The sequence below is a fragment of the Prunus avium genome, chromosome 1 (genome assembly GCF_965620075.1).
Source record: "Prunus avium chromosome 1, drPruAviu1.hap1.1, whole genome shotgun sequence".
Taxonomy (NCBI): domain Eukaryota; kingdom Viridiplantae; phylum Streptophyta; class Magnoliopsida; order Rosales; family Rosaceae; genus Prunus; species Prunus avium.
The window spans coordinates 45,290,165-45,313,001 of record NC_142284.1 but is presented as its reverse complement, the minus strand read 5'-3'; the positions used below and the strand labels follow the sequence as shown (position 1 = coordinate 45,313,001).

Here is a 22,837-nt window from a genome sequence, read left to right as displayed (position 1 = left end):
AAGAACAAAAGGAGCAACCTCCACACGTGTGCTTTGACCAACATTACTTGAACTTCATTGACGATGTTCGCAAAAAAAAAAAAAAAAAAAAACCCAAAAAAAAAAGAAAGATTGACGATGGCATAGCTAATTCTATGATCAACTGTTAATTAGATGGATTAGCCTTTTTTGAATGGAATTCTTATTAAGTCCATGTATATAATTGACTATACAAGTATCTCCTCCCTCACGATTTATTATTATTAGTGGAATTTTTGTAATCAGCAGAGCATCTCTTTTGTTTGTTTTTGTTCTTCTTCTTCTTTGATTACTTAATGCAATCAATCAATCAAATTTAAGGTTGTTTTGGTCAATCGATGTGACGGGGCATTAGTTAGGGAAATTGCATAATAATAATAATAATAATGTTGTAAAATAAACGGTATATTAAGGAATATTTAACTGCACGTAAAGTAAATGAAATAAAACACAATATTTAATAAGGTTTGGCCATGCCTACGTCCTAAGAGAGTAGTAGCAATAACTTTTCCACTATGTAAAATAATAAGGTTACAACTTTAGTATTTACAATCTTTGTGGCTCACTGATTTTTCTCTCAACTCTCTTTTCTTTCATCTCACTCTTCTTTCTTTCTTCCTTCCTCTCCTATCTGGGCTCTCATTTTCTTCTCTAATGGTTGGTTCTAAAAGCAAAGGAAGGGGGAAGCCTTATTTATAGGCAGAATTCTATGGCTGCTCACTCAAAAGTCTTTGACTTCACATGGGTGTTGGCAGACAAACTTTATCATTATTTTCCTTATTTTCTTTATGTGGAATCCAACACATTCTTTACAACAAATAATATATTACTATTATTATTATTATTATTATTATGTGAAGGGAAAAGAAAAAGATAAAAGAAAAGAAAACGTCCAATCCAGTGGAACGAATGGATACATACAAATGCATAGTTGGACCCCAAAAACATCGATATGAGTGGGACCCACCCAGTCGATAGTAGTGTGTCCGCACTCGTTGGAACTTGGAACTGTGGAAGTCACGTGGAGACCTATAAAACTTTAGATTTTGGAACACACGACGACTCACTCTGCAAAATCACAATTGAATTGAAAATTTACAGATTAAATAAGGGGAAGAGGGACGGGAAGGGAAGGGAAGGGAAGGGAAGGCCTTCTTCTTCGACTTTTCTCTCCGACTCGAAGTTAAGACTCAAGAAGAGGCTTAGAGGCTCAGAGGCTCAGAGGTTTAGACTCAACAAGAGACGTCTCTTTTTGTTGTTGTTGTTGTTTTCCTCGACTTGTGTTAGTGGTGTTGTTTTAATGGATCATCCAACGCAACCAGACTCGCCGCCGGTGACTGAGTCTGAGGTTTTTGTCGTCGTCGATTCTGCCACCAATGGTCGTCTCAATCACTCTCGCAATGTGAACGGCTGTATTATTAGTCCAGATACAGACAACGATAATAAGGTTTTACTTTATTTACATACGGCATATCATGTCCTCACTCACACCAATCGCTTGCAGCTCTCTCTCTCTCTCTCTCTCTCTCTCTCTCTGAGTTCAATTTTCCTGTGCCCAATTTCCTGTGCCTTCCTGTTTCTTTCTTGATATTTCGCCACCTGTCCCCATACTAAACCTAGAGATAACACACGTTAACTAATTGTTCAAATTTCAAAACAACAAATATTAAAGATGAAAATAAAGATTTTATAAAATAAATAAAATAACAAAAACTCTCTGCAATTTCACGGGCTTATCGATCTTGTTTGGGTCTTCATTCACATTAACAATTTCCTTGAAAATTAGGTCTGTTACTTTTCTTCCCTTTCTCCCAAATTCTAATTATCTTTGACTTGTTTTGTTATCGAGAAACACGAGGAACATAACAGAATTGATTAATATTTTTTGGATTGATCTTTGAAGAATATGTTATGCGTTTCTTCAGCAACTAAAAGAATTACTAATTTATTTTGGAAATTAGTTTAGGGATTGAGAGGGAGGGAGAGAGTTGTTTTGTTTGCGTTTGTGTGTTTGTTTGACTTCAAGCCAAAACTAGAGAGATCAAAGGGTAAAAGTGCTAGATTAACCCTTGAACCAGATGCGTAGGCTACAATCCCCTGAAGGTGGAGGCGAAGACATCGATATAGCGAGGGATCAAGACGGTGGAAGAGTGCCAATTTGGGCTTTATTATTGTTTCAACTTCTGAAAGGATTGGGAGGGGTTTGAACTTTGATCGATGGGTTTTTCTTATTGGATGGTTAGAAAGCCAGAGGAAGAAGATGAAGAATACATTAAAAACAAAGTTTTCTTTTCAATATTTGTTTTATTATTCAATATCAATTCGAGTTAACCTTCGTGATCTCTCTGTTAAGTATGGGATAGGTGGCGAAATATTAAGAAAGAAACATGAAAGGCACAAGGAAATTGGGCACAGGAAAATTGAACTCCTATTCTTACACGGTTACAACTTACACCATGTTATCAAATACATCCAATTCAATTGTAGCTTGATCAGAACATGCTACTCCACTCCTCTGCTAAAATGCTATACTTCAATTACTTGAAAGATTGCTTGGTGTTGCAATTATGACAAACAAGAACCCATTGAACCAACTCAATTAGTCAGGATCAAATTTTAGCTAAGTTGAACATGTTTTCTGCTTTCCTGTTAATTACTTTCACCAGTATTGGTTGTATATTTGAATGATGTGAAGCATGGTTCTTCTTGTAAATAACTTCTCTGATTCAGGGGAAGAGTAGGTGGCAGACTCTGATACTTGCATACAAGACACTGGGAGTAGTCTTTGGAGGGCTTGTCACATCCCCACTCTATGTATACCCTTCGATGCACCTCAAGTCTCCAACAGAAGATGACTATTTGGGCATCTACAGCATTATGTTCTGGACTCTCAGTCTCATTGGGGTTGTCAAGTATGCCAGCATTGCTCTCAAAGCCGACGATCAGGGCGAAGGTACATACAGGCTCACATTTTTATTTTCAAATCATTCGTCCTTAAGTTTATTATGTCTTGTCTTCAATGTATTTATTTTTTCTTCACATCGAGTGGTTGGTTCCTCGTACAGATTTTTAATTTTTAAATTCTTTATTTTTTATAATGACTAGTGTGAATGGATGTGGTTACTCTAGTTCGTTTTGTTCTTTCATTTTGCATGCATTACTTACATTTGGGATGGGATAGGTAACTGGAAACTTTGGGAGCTGAAAATTGTAGTTCATAACTTCACATATGCATATGCAGAAAGTTGTAAAATCAGCATTGCAAAGCCATGATTCATGGATAGAAGGAGACATCTTGAGTTTATTCCTAAAAGTTAGACATGTCATCTTTAAGATGTTCATACTGGAGTTATGCTTTAAAAGACCGTTGTCATTTTGCTTTATTTCCAACCATTGGGATTTTGCAGCATGGAAAATGGCTACATGTTTGTCAATTGAAAAACCTCTTGTTTGTCTATCTGGTGGAGATGTGATCAGCATGTAAATAGGCATGATTTCAAAGATAGCAAAATTGTGAAACCATGGTAGTACGTCGAAGCATATGCTTATCCAAGTTCACTAATCCCTGGAAATTTGACTTGTGCGATATTAATTGTTTGCAGGTGGAACTTTTGCCCTGTATTCATCACTTTGCAGGAATATGAACATTGGCATGCTTACTTCAAGGCCTACAAATTCAAGTTCAAGTCTTTCACCCTCTCTCTTGGATGAGGGCACAAAAAAACAGAGTAGGCTTGCAAAGTTTTTCAGAAAAAGTGTCTTTGCTAGAAGGGTGTTGCTTTTTATTGCTATGCTAGGCACGTGCATGGTTATTGGAGATGGTATTCTTACACCTGCAATCTCTGGTATTTCACTGTGCGTTCTGTTTTTCTTTTATTTTGGAAAGGCATTTTTAAAAAATTTCTTTTAACTTCTGTAATTTTTATCTCCAGTTTTGTCAGCAATGGATGGAATAAGGGCTCCTTTTCCATCTCTGAGTTCCTGTAAGTATTGATGTGCATGATTGGAAGTTTGAACTATGACAATGAGCTTTCAATACTGTTGGTCCTTCCAGTAAATTAGGATAAAATGCAATCAAAAGAACCTTTATTCAGATGCCCTTTTTTTTTTTTAAAGAGCTTATATATAAATTCATCTTAGCAAAAGATATTATTCAAATTCAATCATAAAACCATGGAAGAGAAACAATAGTTGTTATGCGATACATGTTTGTGCTGGGAATGTTAAACCAGGTAGGATAAGAACAAACAGATAGAAGTGACAATTATGGAGGTGAAGGGAAATAAATTAAGCCATGTGATAGTGGGACTTGTGAAATTTCCCAGGAAGCCAGGTAGGTCAGTTTTCTGTTCCGGAAATTGGAGTAGAATTGTTTTAGTGGTATCAGGTTATTGTGGTCTTCTGCGTTCAGTTATTAAATCATATTTGAATGTCCTTGTCATTTCTGGTTTATATTTTGCAGCTGTGGTGGAAGCGCTTTCTGCAGTAGTCCTTATCATTCTGTTCTTGTTACAAAAGTTTGGTACATCTCGAGTGAGCTTCCTTTTTTCCCCCATAATGGGTGCATGGACGTTGTGTACCCCACTTGTAGGAATTTATAGCATCATACATCATTATCCAAGCATATTTAAGGCTATATCACCACACTATATCTTCCGTTTCTTTTGGAGAAATGGAAGGGAAGGCTGGCTGTTGCTTGGTGGCACTGTCCTTTGCATCACAGGTGAGTATCATGTTGATATCATGATTATTTAGTATTAATAATAGACTTGATTACGTTTGAATCATATGCTCTTAGATTTTTGGAAGTCTCAAGTCCAGCCACACAAAATGAAACGGGACTAATTGAATTCATAGCATGGTGAAATTAATAATGAAAATAGTATTTTCTGTACCTCGTAGTTTGGAAATAATTATTTAATCCGTGTTCCCTGTTTTATTCAGGCTCCGAAGCATTGTTTGCAGATCTTGGCCATTTCAACCGAAGCTCCATTCAGGTTTACCTCCAATACCATCTCTCTGTCTTTAAGGTTCCCATTGAAAGACAGTACTTAATAAAATGTTTTCTCTTATCAAATCAATATCTTACACGATTACAAGGAGATGGTTTTTATATGGGATGATGAGAATATTAACACCTGTATCGAGAGAGCCTTTGAGTTGTAAAGCAGACACTATAATAACACTACACTATAATAATACTACAACTATGATAACACTACAACTAGCCGACACCATCACTATGGAATATTAGATAAAGTAGATAAAGTGGTCAGTCAATTATTCTTTACACCCCCGCAAGTTGACAGGCCGCTCATGGACGGTCAGCTTGGAACGAAGAAGAGTAAATCGGGCAGCAGACAATCCCTTGGTGAAAATATCAGCCACCTGATCCACTGTGGACAAGTAACGAACATCAAGCTCATTCTGAACTACTTTCTCACGGACGAAATGGTAATCAACCGAGACATGGCGCGTGCGAGCATGAAACACGGGATTGGCAGCCAAAGAAATGGCACTAATATTATCACACCATATGCGAGGAACGGAGAGAGGAAGCTGTAAGTCTTGGAACAGAGAACGTAGCCAGGAGATGGTCGCAGCAGTATATGCTAATTGACGGTATTCGGCTTCCGTACTAGAACGAGAGACACCACGCTGCTTTTTCGAACTCCAGGAAATCAAGTTGTTACCAAGAAAAATACAATACCCACCAGTGGACCGTCGATCATCCGGATCACCCGCATAATCCGCATCAGAGTAAGCAATTAGATGAAGTGGACTAGGGCGATAGAGCAAACCATGAGTAATTGTGCCATTGAGGTACCGAAGAATGCGTTTGACGGCAATCCAATGAATAGTAGTAGGACGATGCATAAACTGACAAACTTGGTTGACCGCAAACGCAATATCGGGACGAGTGAGAGTCAAGTACTGAAGGGCACCAACAACACTCCGATATTCAGTAGCATCAGGAAGAGGATCACCATCCGTAATGCTGAAACGTTTACCTGAAATAGCTGGCGTTGACACCGGTTTGGCTTCATGCATCTTTGTACGCTTAAGAATATCAACAATATACTTGGATTGAGTAAGTGATAAACCGTGAGAATTTCGAGTTAATTCCATACCCAGAAAATAGTGAGCTGGCCCAAGATCTTTCATAGAGAATAAACGACCCAAATCCAAAATCAAAGAGGAGATACTAGCAGTATCATTACCAGTAACCAAAATATCATCAACATAAATTAAAAGATAAATGCGAACGGAGCCATGAATGTAGACAAAAAGAGATGAGTCAGCAAGCGAAGCCTGGAAGCCCAATTGAATAAGATGAGTAGAGAAACAATGAAACCAAGCTCGTGGAGCCTGTTTTAAACCATACAAAGAACGACGAAGCTTGCACACATGATGCGGATGCGTGGGATCGACAAAACCAACTGGTTGGCGCATATAAACCTCTTCAGTGAGATATCCATGAAGAAATGCATTTTGCACATCCAGTTGACGAATGGGCCAATGAAACTGAACGGAAAGAGCCAACACAAGTCGGATAGTTGAATGATTCACAACGGGGCTAAAAGTCTCCCCATAATCTAGGCCCGCTTGTTGATGAAACCCATTAGCCACTAAACGTGCTTTATACCGCTGAATGGAGCCATCTGAATTCCTTTTTATACGAAAAACCCATTTACTTGGTAGAACATTCATGTGAGGTTGATATGAGACCAAATCCCAAGTTCCAGCACGAAGAAGTGCATTAAACTCATCAGACATTGCCAAACGCCACTTAGGAAGCTTATGAGCCTGTGAAAAAGATGTTGGCTCAACAGATTCATTAGTAAGAGAATCGAGGAAGGCATGATTAGCATATTTAGGATTAGGTTTAGAAATACCAGTCTTAGAACGAGTCACCATGGAATGAGTTGTAGAATCACTCACTAAGGGCAAAGACGAAGAGGATGTACTTGGTAAATGTGGTTCAGAAACAGGGTTGGTGACAGAAGAGGTTATTGGGGGAGAAAAAGCAATTTGACGATGTGGATTTCGAAAATAGGTGCGGAGAGTACTCTTTGGAGTGGTTGGGCTGGGCATTTCGGATTGGGTTGGTGGAGACAGAGTGGGAAAAGTGGCAGGAGAGGATTGTGTAGGAAGAGGACATGCTAAAGATGGTGGAGGGACAAGTGGAGGACCCACATGAGGAGAAGGGTCGGCTAAAGAACTTTGTTGGAGATTGGTTTGTGATAAAAAACTTGGTGATAATGTAGGGGAGCCCACTTGAGAAATAGTACCTTGGGAAGAGCTAGCAGCAGTCACAGAAGATGTATGCAGAGGAAGATGCCCGACGATGTGAAGGGGTTGCACAGAATTTGACGAAGAAGAGGACACATCCTTGACACGAGCAATATTAGCCTCAGAAAATGGGAAAGAGTTCTCATCAAACACAACATGACGGGATAAAAAAACTCTATTAGTTTTAAGATCAAGACACCTATATCCTTGATAATTCAAAGAATATCCAAGAAATACACATTTGGTAGACCGCAATTGAAGTTTATTATGATTATAAGGACGTAAATATGGAAAACAAGCACAACCAAAGGTTTTTAAAAATGCATAATTAGGTTCCTTATTAAATAACTTCTGATAAGAGGATTGAAAACCTAGGACTTTAGTTGGAAGACGATTAATTAAATAAACTGCAGTATGCATGGCCTCAACCCAGTAGGATGGAGGCATTGACGCATGAGCCAAAAGGGTAAGACCTGTATCCACTATGTGCCTATGTTTGCGTTCTGCTAGACCATTCTGTTCAGGAGTGTGAGGACAAGATTTACGATGAAAAATGCCATGATTATCTAAGAACTGTTTAAATTGATAACTAGTATATTCCCCACCACCATCAGATTGAAAGGTTTTAATTTTAGTGGAGAACATATTTTCAACAAGAGTTTTAAATGTGACAAAATGAGAGAAAACTTCAGATTTTAATTTCATGGGAAAAATCCAAGAATATCTAGAAAAATCATCGACAAATAAAACATAATAATTAAAACCAGAAATAGATTTATTAGAAGAACTCCACACATCGGAATGGATAAGTTCTAACGGTGAAGTAGAAACAGACATTGAAGAACTAAAAGGTAATTTAACACTTTTACCAAGCGGACACGAATGACAAACAGAATTAGAGAGGACTTTCGTGCCAGACAATGGCAACTTATTGTGGGAAATTAAAAATTGCAAAGTGGGAGAAGCTGGATGACCAAGACGAGAATGCCACACGAAACTATCAACGCGGACACCTAACAAAGCAACACGATTTGGAGAGATTTGAAAAGACGAGTTTGGTGAGAATTTAAACGGATAGAGACCATTTTCACTCTTGCCCCAGAAAAGAGTCCTCCCCGTCGCCAAATCCTGCACACAAAAATTGTCGGGATAAAAGGTAAAGAAACAATTATTATCTTTTGCAAATTTGTGAACTGACAGCAATGGCAAAGAAGCATTAGGGCAATGAAGAATATCTTTAAGTGCAAAACAAAACTTGTTATGGGAAAAAGAAGTATCGCCAACGGTATTAATTTTTAAACCTTGTCCACCAAGTACACCCGCGACGGTGTCGGAACCACGATATTCCCTAGTATGTGAAAGATGACTCAAATCATTGGTGACATGTGCATTTGCACCGGTATCTGTAACCCAATTCTGAACACCATGAGGAGGAGAATGATATGCAGCCATGCCCTGAAGTCGTTGGGGTGGGGCCCTGTTGTTATAAGGCAGAGGAAAACGAGATGGGCAATTTTTGGCGATGTGGCCAAAGCCTTGACATGAGTAACACTGGCGAACCTCAGAAGTAGACCCACCATAGGAAGAAGAAGAATCACGAACACCTTGAGAAGGGACTTGACCAAGAATCCCTGAAGCACCATATCGTGGCTGAAAAAATCCACCATGACCACTGAGAGAAGAACCACCACGACCATTACCAAACTGGAATGATCCACGACTGCCAGGAGTGTAGCCACCACGACGGCCACCACCTCGAGAGGTAGAGAAAGACCCGCGATTGTTAGAAGAAGAATCACCACGGTGGCCACCACCACGACCTCTGGAAGCCACTAAAGCAGAGACGCCAGAAATAGCCGCTGGAACAGAAGCGGACTGGAGGCGCTTTTCAGCAGAGAGAAGTAGAACCTCAAGTTCATCATATGTAATCGGTGTCCCTCGGGAAAGGACAGCAGAAACCACAGTTTCATACATCGGGCCAACATTCTTTAAAATAAGAGAGACAAGAAGAGACTCAGAAACCGATTCACCTGCCTGGCCTAGATCATCGGCAATAGACTTGATACGATCCAAGAACTCTTGGACAGAAGAATCACCACGAAGAGTGTTATGAAGTTCACTCTGCAAGAATAACAGACGATGAGGATTAGTGGAGGCAAAACGCTTCTCAAGGGACAACCATGTGTCACGAGCAGTAGAGAGACGAGAAACAGTGGAGAGAACAGAAGAGTGGAGAGAGCCATTTATCCAGGACAACACAAGCTGATCTTTTTGAATCCATTCATCATATGCAGGATTAGGAATAGGTGAAGATGGAGCGTCACCTTCTTTGGAGGAAGATGTAGAAATAGTGGGTGGTGGGCAGGAGCTGGAGCCGTCAACATAGGACATGAGTTTACGGCTACGCAGTACAGGAACAATTTGAGCAAGCCAACAAGAATAGTTCTTGCGGTCAAGCTTGACAGAGATGAAGTTGGAAATGCTCGAGAAATAGGAATCATACAGAGATGAAGTTGAAGAGGCCATGATATGAAGTCAGAAGAAAAAAAAATTATGAAAGGAAAAGGAGACAGTAAGTCTTAGGCTCTTGATACCATGAAAGACAGTACTTAATAAAATGTTTTCTCTTATCAAATCAATATCTTACACGATTACAAGGAGATGGTTTTTATATGGGATGATGAGAATATTAACACCTGTATCGAGAGAGCCTTTGAGTTGTAAAGCAGACACTATAATAACACTACACTATAATAATACTACAACTATGATAACACTACAACTAGCCGACACCATCACTATGGAATATTAGATAAAGTAGATAAAGTGGTCAGTCAATTATTCTTTACCCATATTTTTTTTTCTTGTTTTAACTAGCCTTTCTGATATGTTTTCCTCAACAGATAGCTTTCTTGTTTACAATCTATCCATCTCTGGTTCTGACATATGCGGGGCAGACAGCATACCTGATCAGGAATCCAAATGATCATGATGATGGATTCTTTAAGTTTATACCAAAATCGATCTACTGGCCTATCTTTATCATAGCCACATTGGCTGCAACAGTTGCAAGCCAATCTCTAATATCAGCCACGTTTTCTGTCATCAAGCAATCTGTAGTACTTGATTATTTCCCTCGGGTGAAGGTTGTGCACACATCCAATAGCAAAGAAGGAGAGGTTTACTCCCCTGAAGTCAACTACATCCTCATGATTCTCTGTGTTGTTGTCATACTTATTTTTGGGGATGGAAAAGACATTGGCAATGCATTTGGTGTGTTAAACTTGAAACCGTGCATATTGATATTGATTTGCCTTCAAGAGTCACAGATTATGTTTACCAATTTATTAACATTTTGGTCAACATGTTACGGACGTATTTTTTTCATTTTCTGATTATTGCGACAACCTTGTTTCAGGTGTTGTTGTCAGTCTAGTCATGCTCATCACCACAATATTACTGACACTGGTAATGATCATAATATGGAGAACACCACCTATGCTGGTTGCTCTTTACTTCTGTGTATTCTTTGTCATGGAAGGTGTTTACGTGAGTGCAGTCTTCACTAAGATCCCTGAAGGTGGATGGATTCCTTTTGCCATATCCTTTATCCTTGCCTTCATTATGTTTGGTTGGTTTTATGGGAGACAGAGAAAATTAGAATATGAGTTGACTCATAAGATAACCTTAGACAGACTTGGTGTGCTATTATCTGACCCCAGTGTTCAAAGGGTTCCTGGATTGTGCTTCTTTTACACCAACATTCAAGATGGCATCACTCCGACTCTTGGACACTACATTAAAAACATGAAATCCCTTCACCAGGTCACTATGTTCACTACTCTTCAATACCTATTGGTTCCTAAGGTTGCTCCTCATGAGAGGATTGTCGTAAAAAAACTTGGCTTCAAAGGGGTTTATGGATGTGTTATTCAGTATGGCTATGCAGATCCCCTAAACCTTGAAGGAGATGATTTTGTTAGTCAAGTTACAAATAGCTTGCAGGCACATATACAAAACTGCTCAGGCCGTCTTCCATCCATTCCTTCAGAGATCCAAGAAGAGATATCTGATTTGGAAGAAGCAAGGAGTGCAGGTGTAGTTCATGTTAGAGGAAAGACAAGGTTTTATATTGGCCATAACTGTGGCTGGTTTGATAGAATTATGCTGGCATTTTATGAAGTTCTGCACAGCAACTGTAGGTCGGCTCTGCCTGCTCTAGGGGTGCCTCCGCCTCAGCGGATTGAGGTCGGAATGCTTTATGAGGCTTGAAGGAAGGAAGGCTATATTTTGGTGGAATATTGAAATAAGATGCTACTTAGATTGGTTAAAGTGTTTTTTTTTTTTTTTTGGGTCTACGATGTGATAAAGTTCTTTCTCATGTAGAAGCAAAACTGTTAGGACACGTAAATAATTTTGTCTCGATGAAAAAAGAAAGAGATCATTATAACAATTTTGAAGGCCCAAGTCGATTTTTATACTACTTGTTCATGCTCAGAAATAGAAACGATTTTGATAGAATAACAAGAGAAAGAAATTACAATCACTTGATAGAAATATTTTCTCAAGATATCTTCCAAACTGTTGGGGTCGTTGCTCCGGATGTTGTTCCCCCGGTGTGAAACCAGTTGGCTCCGTAGTTTTGGTCCTTCCCAAAACCGCCCCTTTATGATTAGTCTCGGTTGCTAGAATGTGAGGTTGGGCCAAGTTGTCTCCCATGATATAATAAATTAGAATCGTCGACTTTTGGGATGTTCAATAATCAATTCAAGCTCAAGGAGCATGGCGGAAAGAGAGCCTACTTGGTGAATCAATTCTCACTATTACATCATCCTCACCACCTGATTCATCACTGGAATAATCTTCCACTACCACACGACTCTTATGAGGGTCTCTACTTTGCTCCCCTTGTTCTGGAGGACTCATTTTTCCAGTGAATTTTCTCACTTCAAGGTTCTTTCTGACAGTTGTAGCCCCTTCCGATCTGACAGAAACAAGCGGACGGTCATGATATGATGGAACACTCGGATATGAGACATTATGTGGAGGGCCCTGATATGCTGGAACACTTGGATATGACACGGTGTGTAACGGCTTAATGCGACCGCTTCTTGGAAAACTTCTGGTGGGCCGCCGGAGATTCTCCTTTGTTTGTGAAACAACATAAGAAAAGAAGTTAGTCAATTATGACCAAAAAAAAAGAAGAAGTTAGTCAATAGAAAGAAGACCTAAATTGCCAGCAAACAAGACTTTCAAATATCAAATGTGCCTTCCAAAGAGAGAGGAAGCAAATTAAAACAGTTTTGGATGATGACTATCTTAAAAGCTTTTGGATTGAACTGTTCTTTGGAAGATAGATAAACTGCTTGAACCAACAAAAAGATAAAAGAGCCTGAAAGGTTGTATAGGTTTCAAAACCCCGCATATATAAAAATAAAAATAAATAAAAAAACCACCATTATATCCCAAAGCACTAAAGAACATGATAAAGAAACTGAACATACCATGCTGCCATAAATGCTCAACTGCATTGCCCTTGCTGACAAGCTATTAGCTTGCTGGTCAATCCCTTCAGGGTTTGCCTTTTGGAAATGTTCAGGCCAACTCATAAAACCACTATGTTCTCCGCTAGGAGATCTATGGGGGTGTTCAACTACAGGTGATACAAATGAGGATGGCCCTCTAATTAGAGTTCTGTCAGATTCAAATGCTGCAATGTCGAATATAATCACTCTTGATCTTGTTTCAACAAGATAACTGGATCCTCGATGAGAAAAACTGGCTCCCTTGGTGCCTGTTATCATCAATCAGAAACAAAAGGGTTAAGGATCCTCTTGGGCATAACCAGCTACGATGATAAGAAACAGCAATCCGATGATTAATACAACTCAACCACACTACACAATTTATGGCAAGGTCTGAACCATGCCGATGATTAATGCCAACACTACATGACATATAAACACAAGTTTATATTACCTGATGCTGCCAGATTTGGGAAGCTTTGGTAACCATGTGGGGGCAACAGAGGTGCAGGTGATGTGATCAGTTCTTCTTGGACACCTTGGGTTTTAACAAAACCTTCTAATAGAAACCCAATGGAATGGTGAGGAATTTCAAAAGATTCTCCTCTTATGTAAATGGTCATCATTGACCTTTCTGCAACAAGAGCTCTCAAATCTTGCATTGCCATTTTCTCAAATATTTGTGGAAGGAAAAGTTTCACAAGAGCAATGGCACTTTCCTAAAAATAAGTCGAACTAAATAAAATCAGTTACATCATAATAAATCCATAATATTTTCCAAAATTCATATCATCATATTGTAATTTCACATTTGCCATACATGTTCCACATGTAAAGGCCAAAGACAAAAATAATTCCATTGACCTTTTGTTTTAGAAGTTAATAACAATAAATACAGCCCTACAAGTTTTGGCAGCTGCAACAAGATGAAATTTTTAGTAAAACAGTACCTGCCAGAGGAAGTCTTCTACTAAGGGATCTGACCGAAGCACTGAAAGTATCTTGTGAGTTTCAATGCAAAAGCAGAGAACCACAGAATCTGTGATCATGTCACAAATGTAGGGCTTTCCGGTTAGCACTTCATATAGTCCCAAAGTACTCCCATGAGTAAAAGTTGGATGCAGCGAGTGCTTGTTTTTTATGCTCTTACTTATCCACTGCCAAAAATAATTCTCATCCATGATATTGTCCTTGAGGAAATAAAGAAAATGTTTCGCATGAGAGTTTTAATTACCTTGACTACCCCAGTGGAAAGAAGCCAAATACCAGTAGGCTTGGAGCCCTCCCTGTAAAGTGTCACCCCACGCAATTTCATTGTTTCCTTAGTAGAACCTTCAAGTGGTTCACGAACTGAAGAAGGAAGAGCCCCCATTAGAGGATGGAGACTAATCAAATCATTTATTTTGGGAATCTTTACCAACGGGGGATTCCTTAGAAGCTTTTTCAAGTCAGTCTGCATGGAAATTAAAAAAAAAAGATTCTAATATCATTAAAGAGTGATGCACAAACTAAATAGTTATAAAGGACATACAGTCACCAACAGACCTGGACGGCATCATGAAGATGAAGCATCTCTTTTTCTTCCAATAGGCCAACCTTCTCAAGGTTTTGGAGATAATCAATTAAATGGTTTAGAACTGAGTACGTCGCTTGTCTTGTTTTCACAACACGTAAAACCTGAAAATTCCAAATGTATTCATACATACAAGACAATCTCATGCTAAAATAATCTTCCTAAGCAAGGATACAGTGAGAAAAGTTTTAACCATATGTATGGTAGGTTCAATGGACTTTGGATAAAACAACTCCAACTAGAATCCAGCACAACTTATCATCATAGCACACCATATGGAAACTTAACTAACAAACCTGAGGAAATGTGACACGAACATCTTCCAGAAAATTTTTTGCTTCTTCTCCTTCTGCCTCACTTTCATTAATGACTTCACTATCACCTAAATAAATCAGCAGATGTAGAATAATTATATATTTTTCAAAATTTAGGGTTACCACAATAACCAAAACAATTTCCATTCCTACGTGACAAGGGAAAATATCATGAAGAAAAGCTTGTAGGGTAGAAAGTAAATTTCCTTTTCAAAATAGCCAAAACAATTACCACAAAAGGTATTAACTAGTAAGGAAGACTATCACCTATAAAGTCATGAAGTTGCTGCCTTGCAATTCTATGGGCACGAAGAAAGGAAGCACAAATGTAACATGCAGATTCCAGCCTTTGCACAGTGAAATAGGTTACCAACTTCTGTGGGCAAATGCTTGTTTGAAGGAACTTGTAGTAATTCGGGAAATGAACATGAGCTTTTAAACCTTTCCAGTCACACAGAGGCTCATCTGAAACCAAGTCAATTGCTTCGTCTACTGATTGCATCAAAATATTTGCAGTAGATTGTGTAATCCTTCCCTCATCAAGCATGCTCCAGTAAGCAGCTTGTACTCCTAAGACAAGAAATGGTTTTGTATTAGCAAATGAGGTCACAGTTAGACATAGCAACCTTTAATTTTCACACCATGGCTGGATCTATGGGAAGTTATGCATCAAAATGATGTCAAGAATTTTCTTTCCAGGAAACAAGTGTCTTTAAGCATTTTAGTTGTATGTTTACAGAAATCTACGAAATATAAATGCCTAAGCTTGTAAGCATAGCACAAAAGTGTAGAAAGAAATAAGTACTGGGACTGAAATATAAACACTAACAAATTTACCATTCAAAAGACGTTCGCGTATATCCTTCAAATTTGTAAGATCCAGATTACTATTGCTATCAACATCATTTAAGCTTGCAATATATCTTTTCACTGTGGGCCAGTCAGCCGGTCCCAATTCCTCATCATCTCCAAGATCACCAAAAGCCTCTAATGCTTTGTTCAACATTTCATATTTTGTGTACTCCAGTACGCGCCTCTATTATAAAACAAAAGTATATGCATATAAATTCATAACAGGAATGCCTTTATGGAGCCATTAATAAAAAAATGTGCTTTATATGGTTGTTGTGGAATATATAGAATTCAAAGTATAACAGACTCACCAATAAAGAATAAAAGTTCTTGAAATTTAATGTAAACTCGAATAAAATACTATAAAATATAAATCTAGGAGATATATTGAGTGTTAGAGGAACCCAAGCTGTTGGTGATATACCTAACAATGCTTGAAGGCCACTGAACTGTAATATCATGTATTCTTTCTGACAAGTGAACCACATAAACACCATACTGCTCTTACGTCAGTAAATCAAAACGTTCACATCATCTCGATTGTTGGACCTTGACTATCTCAACTCGAGAATACAAGGATCAATTTTAGGTCAATGACATACTGGATCCTTACCAATATGTTGAACGCCTAACATCACTAACCTACTGCTATGCTAATCCACCTATAGATCTTGTTGTGCGGTCAATACTATAATCTGTTTGGGAGTTTTCGGATTGTATCCACCAATCCCAGTGTTGGGAAAAGTGCCCAAAGATAGACCACCTGTAACTAAGCTTGAAAATTACAATGTACTTTCATATGGGTTTAGAGCTGCATGACATAAATATTGAGCAATTATTTAAAAATTATAATCCCAAACAAAGAAAGGGAGACATAAAGCTGTACAGGGAGAATGCAGCATATAATTTGAGGGGCAGTTAAGTCCTCACCTTAGCTGCTGATAGCTTGTCCATGTCTAGAAGGCGTAAAACAAATTGCGTGGTTGAACCATTCACAATTAGTGTCAAGAAGACGATTCCACTAGTGAAGAAAACAAACTGCAGAGGTGAAAACGATTCTATGTTGATGTATAAAAAAACCAGCTTTAATAATCATATAAAAAAATGTCTCTGAATGGGTGTGCATTCATGTTCCGTAGGCATACCAAGAATCCTGTGTCAGAACTGAGAATCGAAGAGCTGTCACTAGTACGCTACAAGAATAAAGGAAAATAAATTAGAAGCAATACAAATCATCAGCATTCAAAGAGAAAAAAGGGAAAAAAATTATAAAAACTGGTTCCTTTTGTTAGATTATGCACTAAAAACTAATGGAATTGCACAGACTACACAATCACTGAATGTTTGATATAGCAAATCAGGTGAGTAGATGTGTGAATGAAATATTTCCTCAGCAAAAGCATCAATAATGGAGGTTTTGCAAAGTCCTTGTTGGTTCATCCAGAACGTTTTGTAATGCACCATCCAACTTAAAAGCAAACAATTAGTGAAACTAACAACACAGTAGAGATTTTTAACCACAGGGTGCTAATGAAATTTGGCCATACCAACAAGGTAAAGTTAATTTTCCCTTTGTATAAAATTAAATCTTAATTAACGACAGCTTGCCTTGACTGACAGTGAGAGTGACAATGCTACAGCCCCTCTCAGACCTGACCATATAAGGATTATAGCCTCTTTCCAATCCAAACCATAGCCAAAATACCGAAGTAAGGGAAACGACACTCCAACAACTATGAACCGGGAAACTTGTACATAAACATAAAGAAGAATGAGATAGGCCCAAGAATATCCTGAAACAAAAACATTTAGAGTTACAGAGAGTTGATAATAATAAATAACTAGTCATACTGTGTAAGCATTAGTAGTATGGAACTGTCTTTTTCCTAAGTTAACAGAAAGATCAAAAAGCTTAACATATAGTCAACTAAAAAGTTAACCATCCAAGGGAATTTTTTATTTCCCTTCATTCCTATGGTAGGGAACCTATATTGAAGGATAAGAATATAATACGGGAAACAGGTAGACAAGTTGAAAAAATATCTATCAGAACATATGACATAAAAACTAAATATTTAAAAAGTCAAGCAGCAAAGTTAAAGAGCTAAGTGTGCAGAATATCAAAGAAATAATGCGGGAAACAACAAAAATATGCAAAAATGCAGCGATCGACCATCCTTTGTATTTTCGCGGAGTCCACATCTGATCGGCCCTATATATTATATTTGTGTGTGTGCGCATCCATCTCTGTGCAATTATGACCAAGCATGTACATAAATTTAAGCATGCAAAAATGAATACATAAATGCATATCTGTATTTCAAAAAGTAAAGATTACCATTATCAAGAATATTTTCACCGCTAAGAACTCCTTCAGCTATAACGACTCCACTGAAAAGCATAGGAGAAAATATGTGTTTTAACATATGTAGCTCATGATCAAGCACATGGTACCAAACAAGTGCTAAAATTTATGCTGATTTCCTTTTATTATTGGCACCAAACAAAATGGAATTTAAGAGCGTTGGATTATGCACTTACCTTAAGATGAAAATTAAGGTATTAGCAATATAAGCAACCATTTCCCTGCGAAAAAGATGCCTAAAGCATGAGCACATAACATTTTATAAAAAGTAGATTCAAGGAGACATTTTTGAGCTCGCATTTTCTTTATGGACCTTATATATCTCTACCAAGTTCCACCAGCATGCCATAAATCACTGACAGGTATACTCCAATAAATGTCTAAATTAGTTATTGACATACTTAGGACAATAGACAATGTGTATTGTTTAGAAAATCCCTAATTCACATAATTCTTGTATCTTTCTGTTCGAGAGAGTAAAAACAACAAAGATGAATCAACTCATCACTTGGAACTTTATTTAATCAAACAGACTGCTCTAGATCAAAGTGATAGCGAGCGACAACCACAAGACATACCAGAAATGATGTAAGCTTTGTTGGCTTTCACCCTTAAAAGCTGTCCTCGCAACCTCAGCATAAAACCTGTCCACAGATTATAATATTAAGACAAATGTATTCTCCAGTGTGCAATCAAATCTTATTGAGCATTCCAGCTTACATTCCTAAAGTCATCACTGTCAAGACACCAGACACTTCAACACCCTCTTGAGCCTGTTGCACCCAAATAAATGCAATTTTTTTTTTCTAGATATGTGAAATGCATTATAAATTCAGAAATATGTTTACTGTAAAAACATCAACCATCTTTATGCTTCAAATAATCCGTGTGAAACATAGTTTATAGTTGACAGGTTGCAACGGTTCTTTTGAAAATTTTATACATCAAACAGGCACAAAAACATCAAAAAATATATAAGACATAAATTTGGAAAGGATCATACATAAAAGTAGTCAACTATAGCATTTGTATGACAGGTTTCAATAGTAAGAATTTAGCACGAAATTCATATGAATATTCTGACATACCAACCAGAAATTAGGAATAATAATCATATGAACCTAAAAAATGAGGCATCCCAATTTTTTGAACATACAGTGAAGTAAGCAACGTAGCTGACAGCAAGTGTTAGTGTGATCTCTATCACAGTGTCATTGAAAATGAACCCGAGCCAGAGGACAGATACTATACCATAAGCAAGACCAATGCCTACACTGGACGAATAAAAGCGTTATATAACCAGAAGAAATCTGCCATCTTTGCTCAAAGAAATATGTGAGACATACGCTCCAAGTGAGACTTGAGATAGAAATTTAATTATTTCCACCCAGTCATAGCTTTTTCCAAGAACCATCTGATAAAATAGCTGATAAACCACAATTGCTGTCCTGGACGAAATTAAACACATTCAGATAAGAGGAAATATGAAAAGCATAATTACTCAAGATTTTAAGTAACAACAACAGCAACCACCCATGGGTTTTACCTACACAAAATATTGAAGAGTAGAGAAATGAGATTATCTGACTAGAAATAGTGTTAGGTCACTTAAAATCTATACCCATCATTCATCAAGGATTCTCCCTCAATTATTGTACTCAGTTTTTTGCTTGCACCAAGCTCTTTTAATAGTGCAACAACAGCCACAGGATCAGTAGCGCTGAGAAGCCCCCCAAGCAACAATGATGTTTTCCAACTCCAGCCATAAGGGAAAGTGAGCTGCAGTTGTATATCACAATATTATATAGCACAAACATATAGTCTAATTAGCAAAGTGTAGGATACCTTCAAAGCAGATCCGAGACAGAAAGTTGATATTAGAACACCCGGACCAGCCAGTATAATCATTTGTACCATACACCTCTACATGAAAAATGGAAAAATCTGCCAGTTCATTTCATGTCTGACACAATCTCAAATTGAACAGTGACTTTGCACGAAACTACAAGCTAGAATTGCACCAAAAGAAAGTTTGTTCTTCTTATTTGTATAGATGTGTCTCAAACTGTCATTGATTGTGTGAAGCCATAACCACAGAATTGTAAAGTTGGTTTTGAAAAATGCATAGCAGCCTTATAATTTACGTGCATTTCACAAATAGAAATTATAGGACCACAAAAAGGAACCTTTATTTGGTGCACTTCCATAGAAAACGAACTCTCAAAAAGAAGGGCGGGAAGAAAAACAGCCAATAGAAGGTCAGGATCAATATTTGCCCCTGCACAATAAGATGAACAGTAAAACTGGTTATAAGAGTTGGAAGAGAGAAACCAGTCCAAGTCAAAGCCTATAATAGGCGTTGCAGTGCTATGTCAGCAGAAAAGATGTAGCTGGAACTTACAAATTCGAATGCCTTCCCCAATCTTCCCCAATTGATGATGTGTACCATATTCTGCATGTTTATGGATCGTTAATTAAATTGGAACAAACAATTTAACAACAGATAAAACCAGCTGCAACGCTTAGAATTTTCACCAAAGCAACTCCCAGTGAATTTTTTTTTAGGGTTATTCATTTTATTAGTCCCTGAACTTGGACCCAATTTGTATTTGAGTCCCTCAATTTCCAAAATTGTTCCCGTGGTCCTTCAACTTTAGTTTTGTTAGGACAAATGGTCCTGCCGTCAATTTTGTTAACTTTTTCTGTTAAATGCAGGGGTAAAATGGTTTTTTTGTATTATTTTTAATTTCCACTTTCTGAATATTCCTTTCACCCAAAAAATAAAATTAAAAATTAGAAACTAAAAATTAAAAAATCTTATTCCTATCCTCAGTCAAACTAAAAATTAAAAATTAGTTCTTATTCCTAAAAACTTGAATTTTTTAAAAATATTTTATTCATATTTTAATCAATTTAAAATTATAAAAATATAAAAATACCATTTTACCCCTGCATTTAACAGAAAAGATAAGAAAATTGGCGACTGGACCATTTGTCCTAACGAAACTGAAGTTGAAGGACCACGGGAACGATTTTCGAAATTGAGAGACTCAAATGCAAATCGGGTCTAAGTTCAGAAACTAATAAAACGAATAACTCTTTTTTTCACAATATAACTAAGGACACAAGCGAGAGTATCCACCATCTGATATGGGCAGACAAAGAATAAAGTAATTTTAGGTTTGTTTATAAAAATTAAATAGTGTAGTGTTCATCTATATTATTAGTGCTAAAAATAGTTATATGACTAAATATCTCTTTTTTAAATTCTTGACCCCCACAAATCACCCAAAACCCACTGAATTTAGACGGTCTTGACAAATTCCTGAGCCAGGCCACGACTATTACTTTTTTTTCTTTTTCCAGAAGGCCACTACTATTCCTACAAGTAAGAAAAAACTCAAAAATAAAAACAAAATGCTCTTAAATTTATTTATTTATTTGTCAATAATCAAAGCACTGAAACCAGCAAAGATGAAATTTTAACAACTTAGTCGGAAAATTGAAATGATATTCTGCAAGCTAATGCTATAATATTAAAGTGCCAAGAAAAAAAAATGTAAATAAAGAGAGTGAGGGAGAGAGAGAGACCTATGGAACCGAGGGCAACGCCAAGGATGAGCAAAGCGACAGTGTAGGGTACTCTGGTACCACGCAACAGATGCCTGCAAGCGATTCCTAACACCAAACACAGCCCCACGAATGCCACTGCGTCCGTTGGATCCGATGTCGTTGATGATGAGCTTTCTTCTTCTTCCTCTGCCCCTAATATTCTGTACGGTAACTGCCATTCTGTCACCGTCGCCATTTCTCAAATTTAATTTCAATTTCAACTCAAGCAGCTTTCACTTTTGATTAAGCAGCAGACCAGGAGGCTGCTGTTGTTGCCAATCACACGCCAATAAGAAAACAGAACGGTTTACAGCTGTGTGAGCTTTCAGGTGCTCCCCCTCCCGATATTTAAGAATAACACCTATGATTTTGATATATACAAAATAAAATAATGAAGAAAATAAAATTACTGTTTGCACCTTGTAATATCAACTCAAAACCTTGACAATTTAGATTTGGATCTACTGGACATAACGAGAGCATATATATTATATAATATGTTAATTAAACAGAGCACCAGGATGAGATTAAGACTTAAAAAATAATCAAACACGTACAAAACAATAAAAGATTACGTTAAGAAATAATTAAAGGTAGTATTATGCTAGGGTAGGTGATGACTTTACGACATGATGATCGTAACATAAATTTGTTCGTTTATATACTATATAATAATAATAGAGTTGATGCTAGCCAGAAGACATTAATTTAAGTACCGGACCCAAGTTTCCAAGGAATTATACAATACTACCGTAGTACCACGTCAATAAATACATCTTTCATTCAAATATAGCCATATATCATTTTTTGTACAGCTAGACTCTTCATCATTTGTACTCTTTTAATTAAAATTAAAAGAATTAGAAAAGGAAAAAAGAGAACATGTCCCAAGGTTCTTGCAAACCTCTCATTCCCCCTTTCAACCCACTTACTCGACAACCACCACTTATCTCCCCAGCATAAATTCTCGTGCTAGAGAGATAAATGGTGGGTGTCTGGTAAGTGGGTTGGAAAGGGGAAGGGGAGGTTTGCTAAAGATTAAAAAAGGAAAAAGGAGAATATGTCCAATGGTTCTTGCAAACCTCCTTCTCCTCATTTCCAACCCCACCACTTATCTCCTCATCGCGTATTCTCCTTGTGTCCCCACTATTTATTTCTCCATTATCATAACCCGCTCACAATAGTATGTGATGGGGAAATAAGTGGTGGGGACATAAGGAGAATATGTGATGGATAGATAAGTGGTGGGGTCGGATAAGTGGGTTGGAAAGGAGGAGAATGAGGT

At 37.6% G+C, this 22,837-nt stretch overlaps 2 protein-coding genes across 6 annotated transcripts; one reads left to right on the top strand and one right to left on the bottom strand.

Annotated features, from left to right (window-relative positions):
* The first annotated feature begins 1,108 nt into the window (after positions 1-1,108).
* On the top strand, positions 1,109-11,764 carry LOC110762794 (putative potassium transporter 17). 4 transcript variants are annotated; one of them, XM_021965480.2, is made up of 8 exons: positions 1,110-1,465; positions 2,749-2,971; positions 3,621-3,863; positions 3,951-4,001; positions 4,481-4,741; positions 4,963-5,015; positions 10,215-10,584; positions 10,730-11,764. In XM_021965480.2, exons 1-8 carry the CDS (start codon positions 1,319-1,321, stop codon positions 11,581-11,583), a joined length of 2,202 nt encoding a protein of 733 aa, XP_021821172.2. In that variant the 5' UTR covers positions 1,110-1,318; the 3' UTR covers positions 11,584-11,764. The 4 variants fall into 4 exon arrangements, with proteins under 4 accessions (XP_088103053.1, XP_021821172.2, XP_021821173.2 ...); XM_021965481.2 differs by lacking the exon at positions 1,110-1,465 and adding an exon at positions 1,482-1,804; XM_021965482.2 differs by lacking the exon at positions 1,110-1,465 and adding an exon at positions 1,819-2,459.
* SOS1 (sodium proton exchanger, putative (NHX7) (SOS1)) lies at positions 11,737-21,991 on the bottom strand. 2 transcript variants are annotated; one of them, XM_021965478.2, is made up of 23 exons: positions 21,532-21,991; positions 20,342-20,392; positions 20,127-20,218; positions 19,786-19,863; positions 19,562-19,719; positions 19,287-19,388; positions 19,097-19,214; positions 18,661-18,713; positions 18,519-18,584; positions 18,117-18,161; positions 17,914-17,966; positions 17,184-17,368; positions 16,721-16,768; positions 16,506-16,613; positions 15,561-15,759; positions 14,991-15,293; positions 14,706-14,791; positions 14,382-14,513; positions 14,071-14,289; positions 13,787-13,993; positions 13,291-13,555; positions 12,816-13,105; positions 11,737-12,456 (listed from the first exon to the last, which is right to left on the bottom strand). In XM_021965478.2, exons 1-23 carry the CDS (start codon positions 21,746-21,748, stop codon positions 12,085-12,087), a joined length of 3,447 nt encoding a protein of 1,148 aa, XP_021821170.2. In that variant the 5' UTR covers positions 21,749-21,991; the 3' UTR covers positions 11,737-12,084. The 2 variants fall into 2 exon arrangements, with proteins under 2 accessions (XP_021821170.2, XP_021821171.2); XM_021965479.2 differs by lacking the exons at positions 20,342-20,392; positions 21,532-21,991 and having other exon boundaries at positions 19,287-19,383; positions 19,562-19,863; positions 20,127-20,185.
* Positions 21,992-22,837: the final 846 nt, after the last annotated feature.

What these genes read in the sequence shown, in the direction of transcription:
- LOC110762794 (XM_021965480.2), top strand. Translation starts at nt 1,319, where the DNA reads ATGGATCATCCAACGCAACCAGACTCGCCGCCGGTGACTGAGTCTGAG. An exon ending in AGCCGACGATCAGGGCGAAG is followed by an intron (nt 2,972 to 3,620) that starts GTACATACAGGC and finishes AATTGTTTGCAG; the next exon opens with GTGGAACTTTTGCCCTGTAT. An exon ending in TTTTCCATCTCTGAGTTCCT is followed by an intron (nt 4,002 to 4,480) that starts GTAAGTATTGAT and finishes TATATTTTGCAG; the next exon opens with CTGTGGTGGAAGCGCTTTCT.
- SOS1 (XM_021965478.2), bottom strand. Translation starts at nt 21,748, where the DNA reads ATGGCGACGGTGACAGAATGGCAGTTACCGTACAGAATATTAGGGGCA. An exon ending in TGGAAGTGCACCAAATAAAG is followed by an intron (nt 19,864 to 20,126) that starts GTTCCTTTTTGT and finishes TTTTTCATGTAG; the next exon opens with AGGTGTATGGTACAAATGAT. An exon ending in TGAGCATTTATGGCAGCATG is followed by an intron (nt 12,457 to 12,815) that starts GTATGTTCAGTT and finishes TCACAAACAAAG; the next exon opens with GAGAATCTCCGGCGGCCCAC.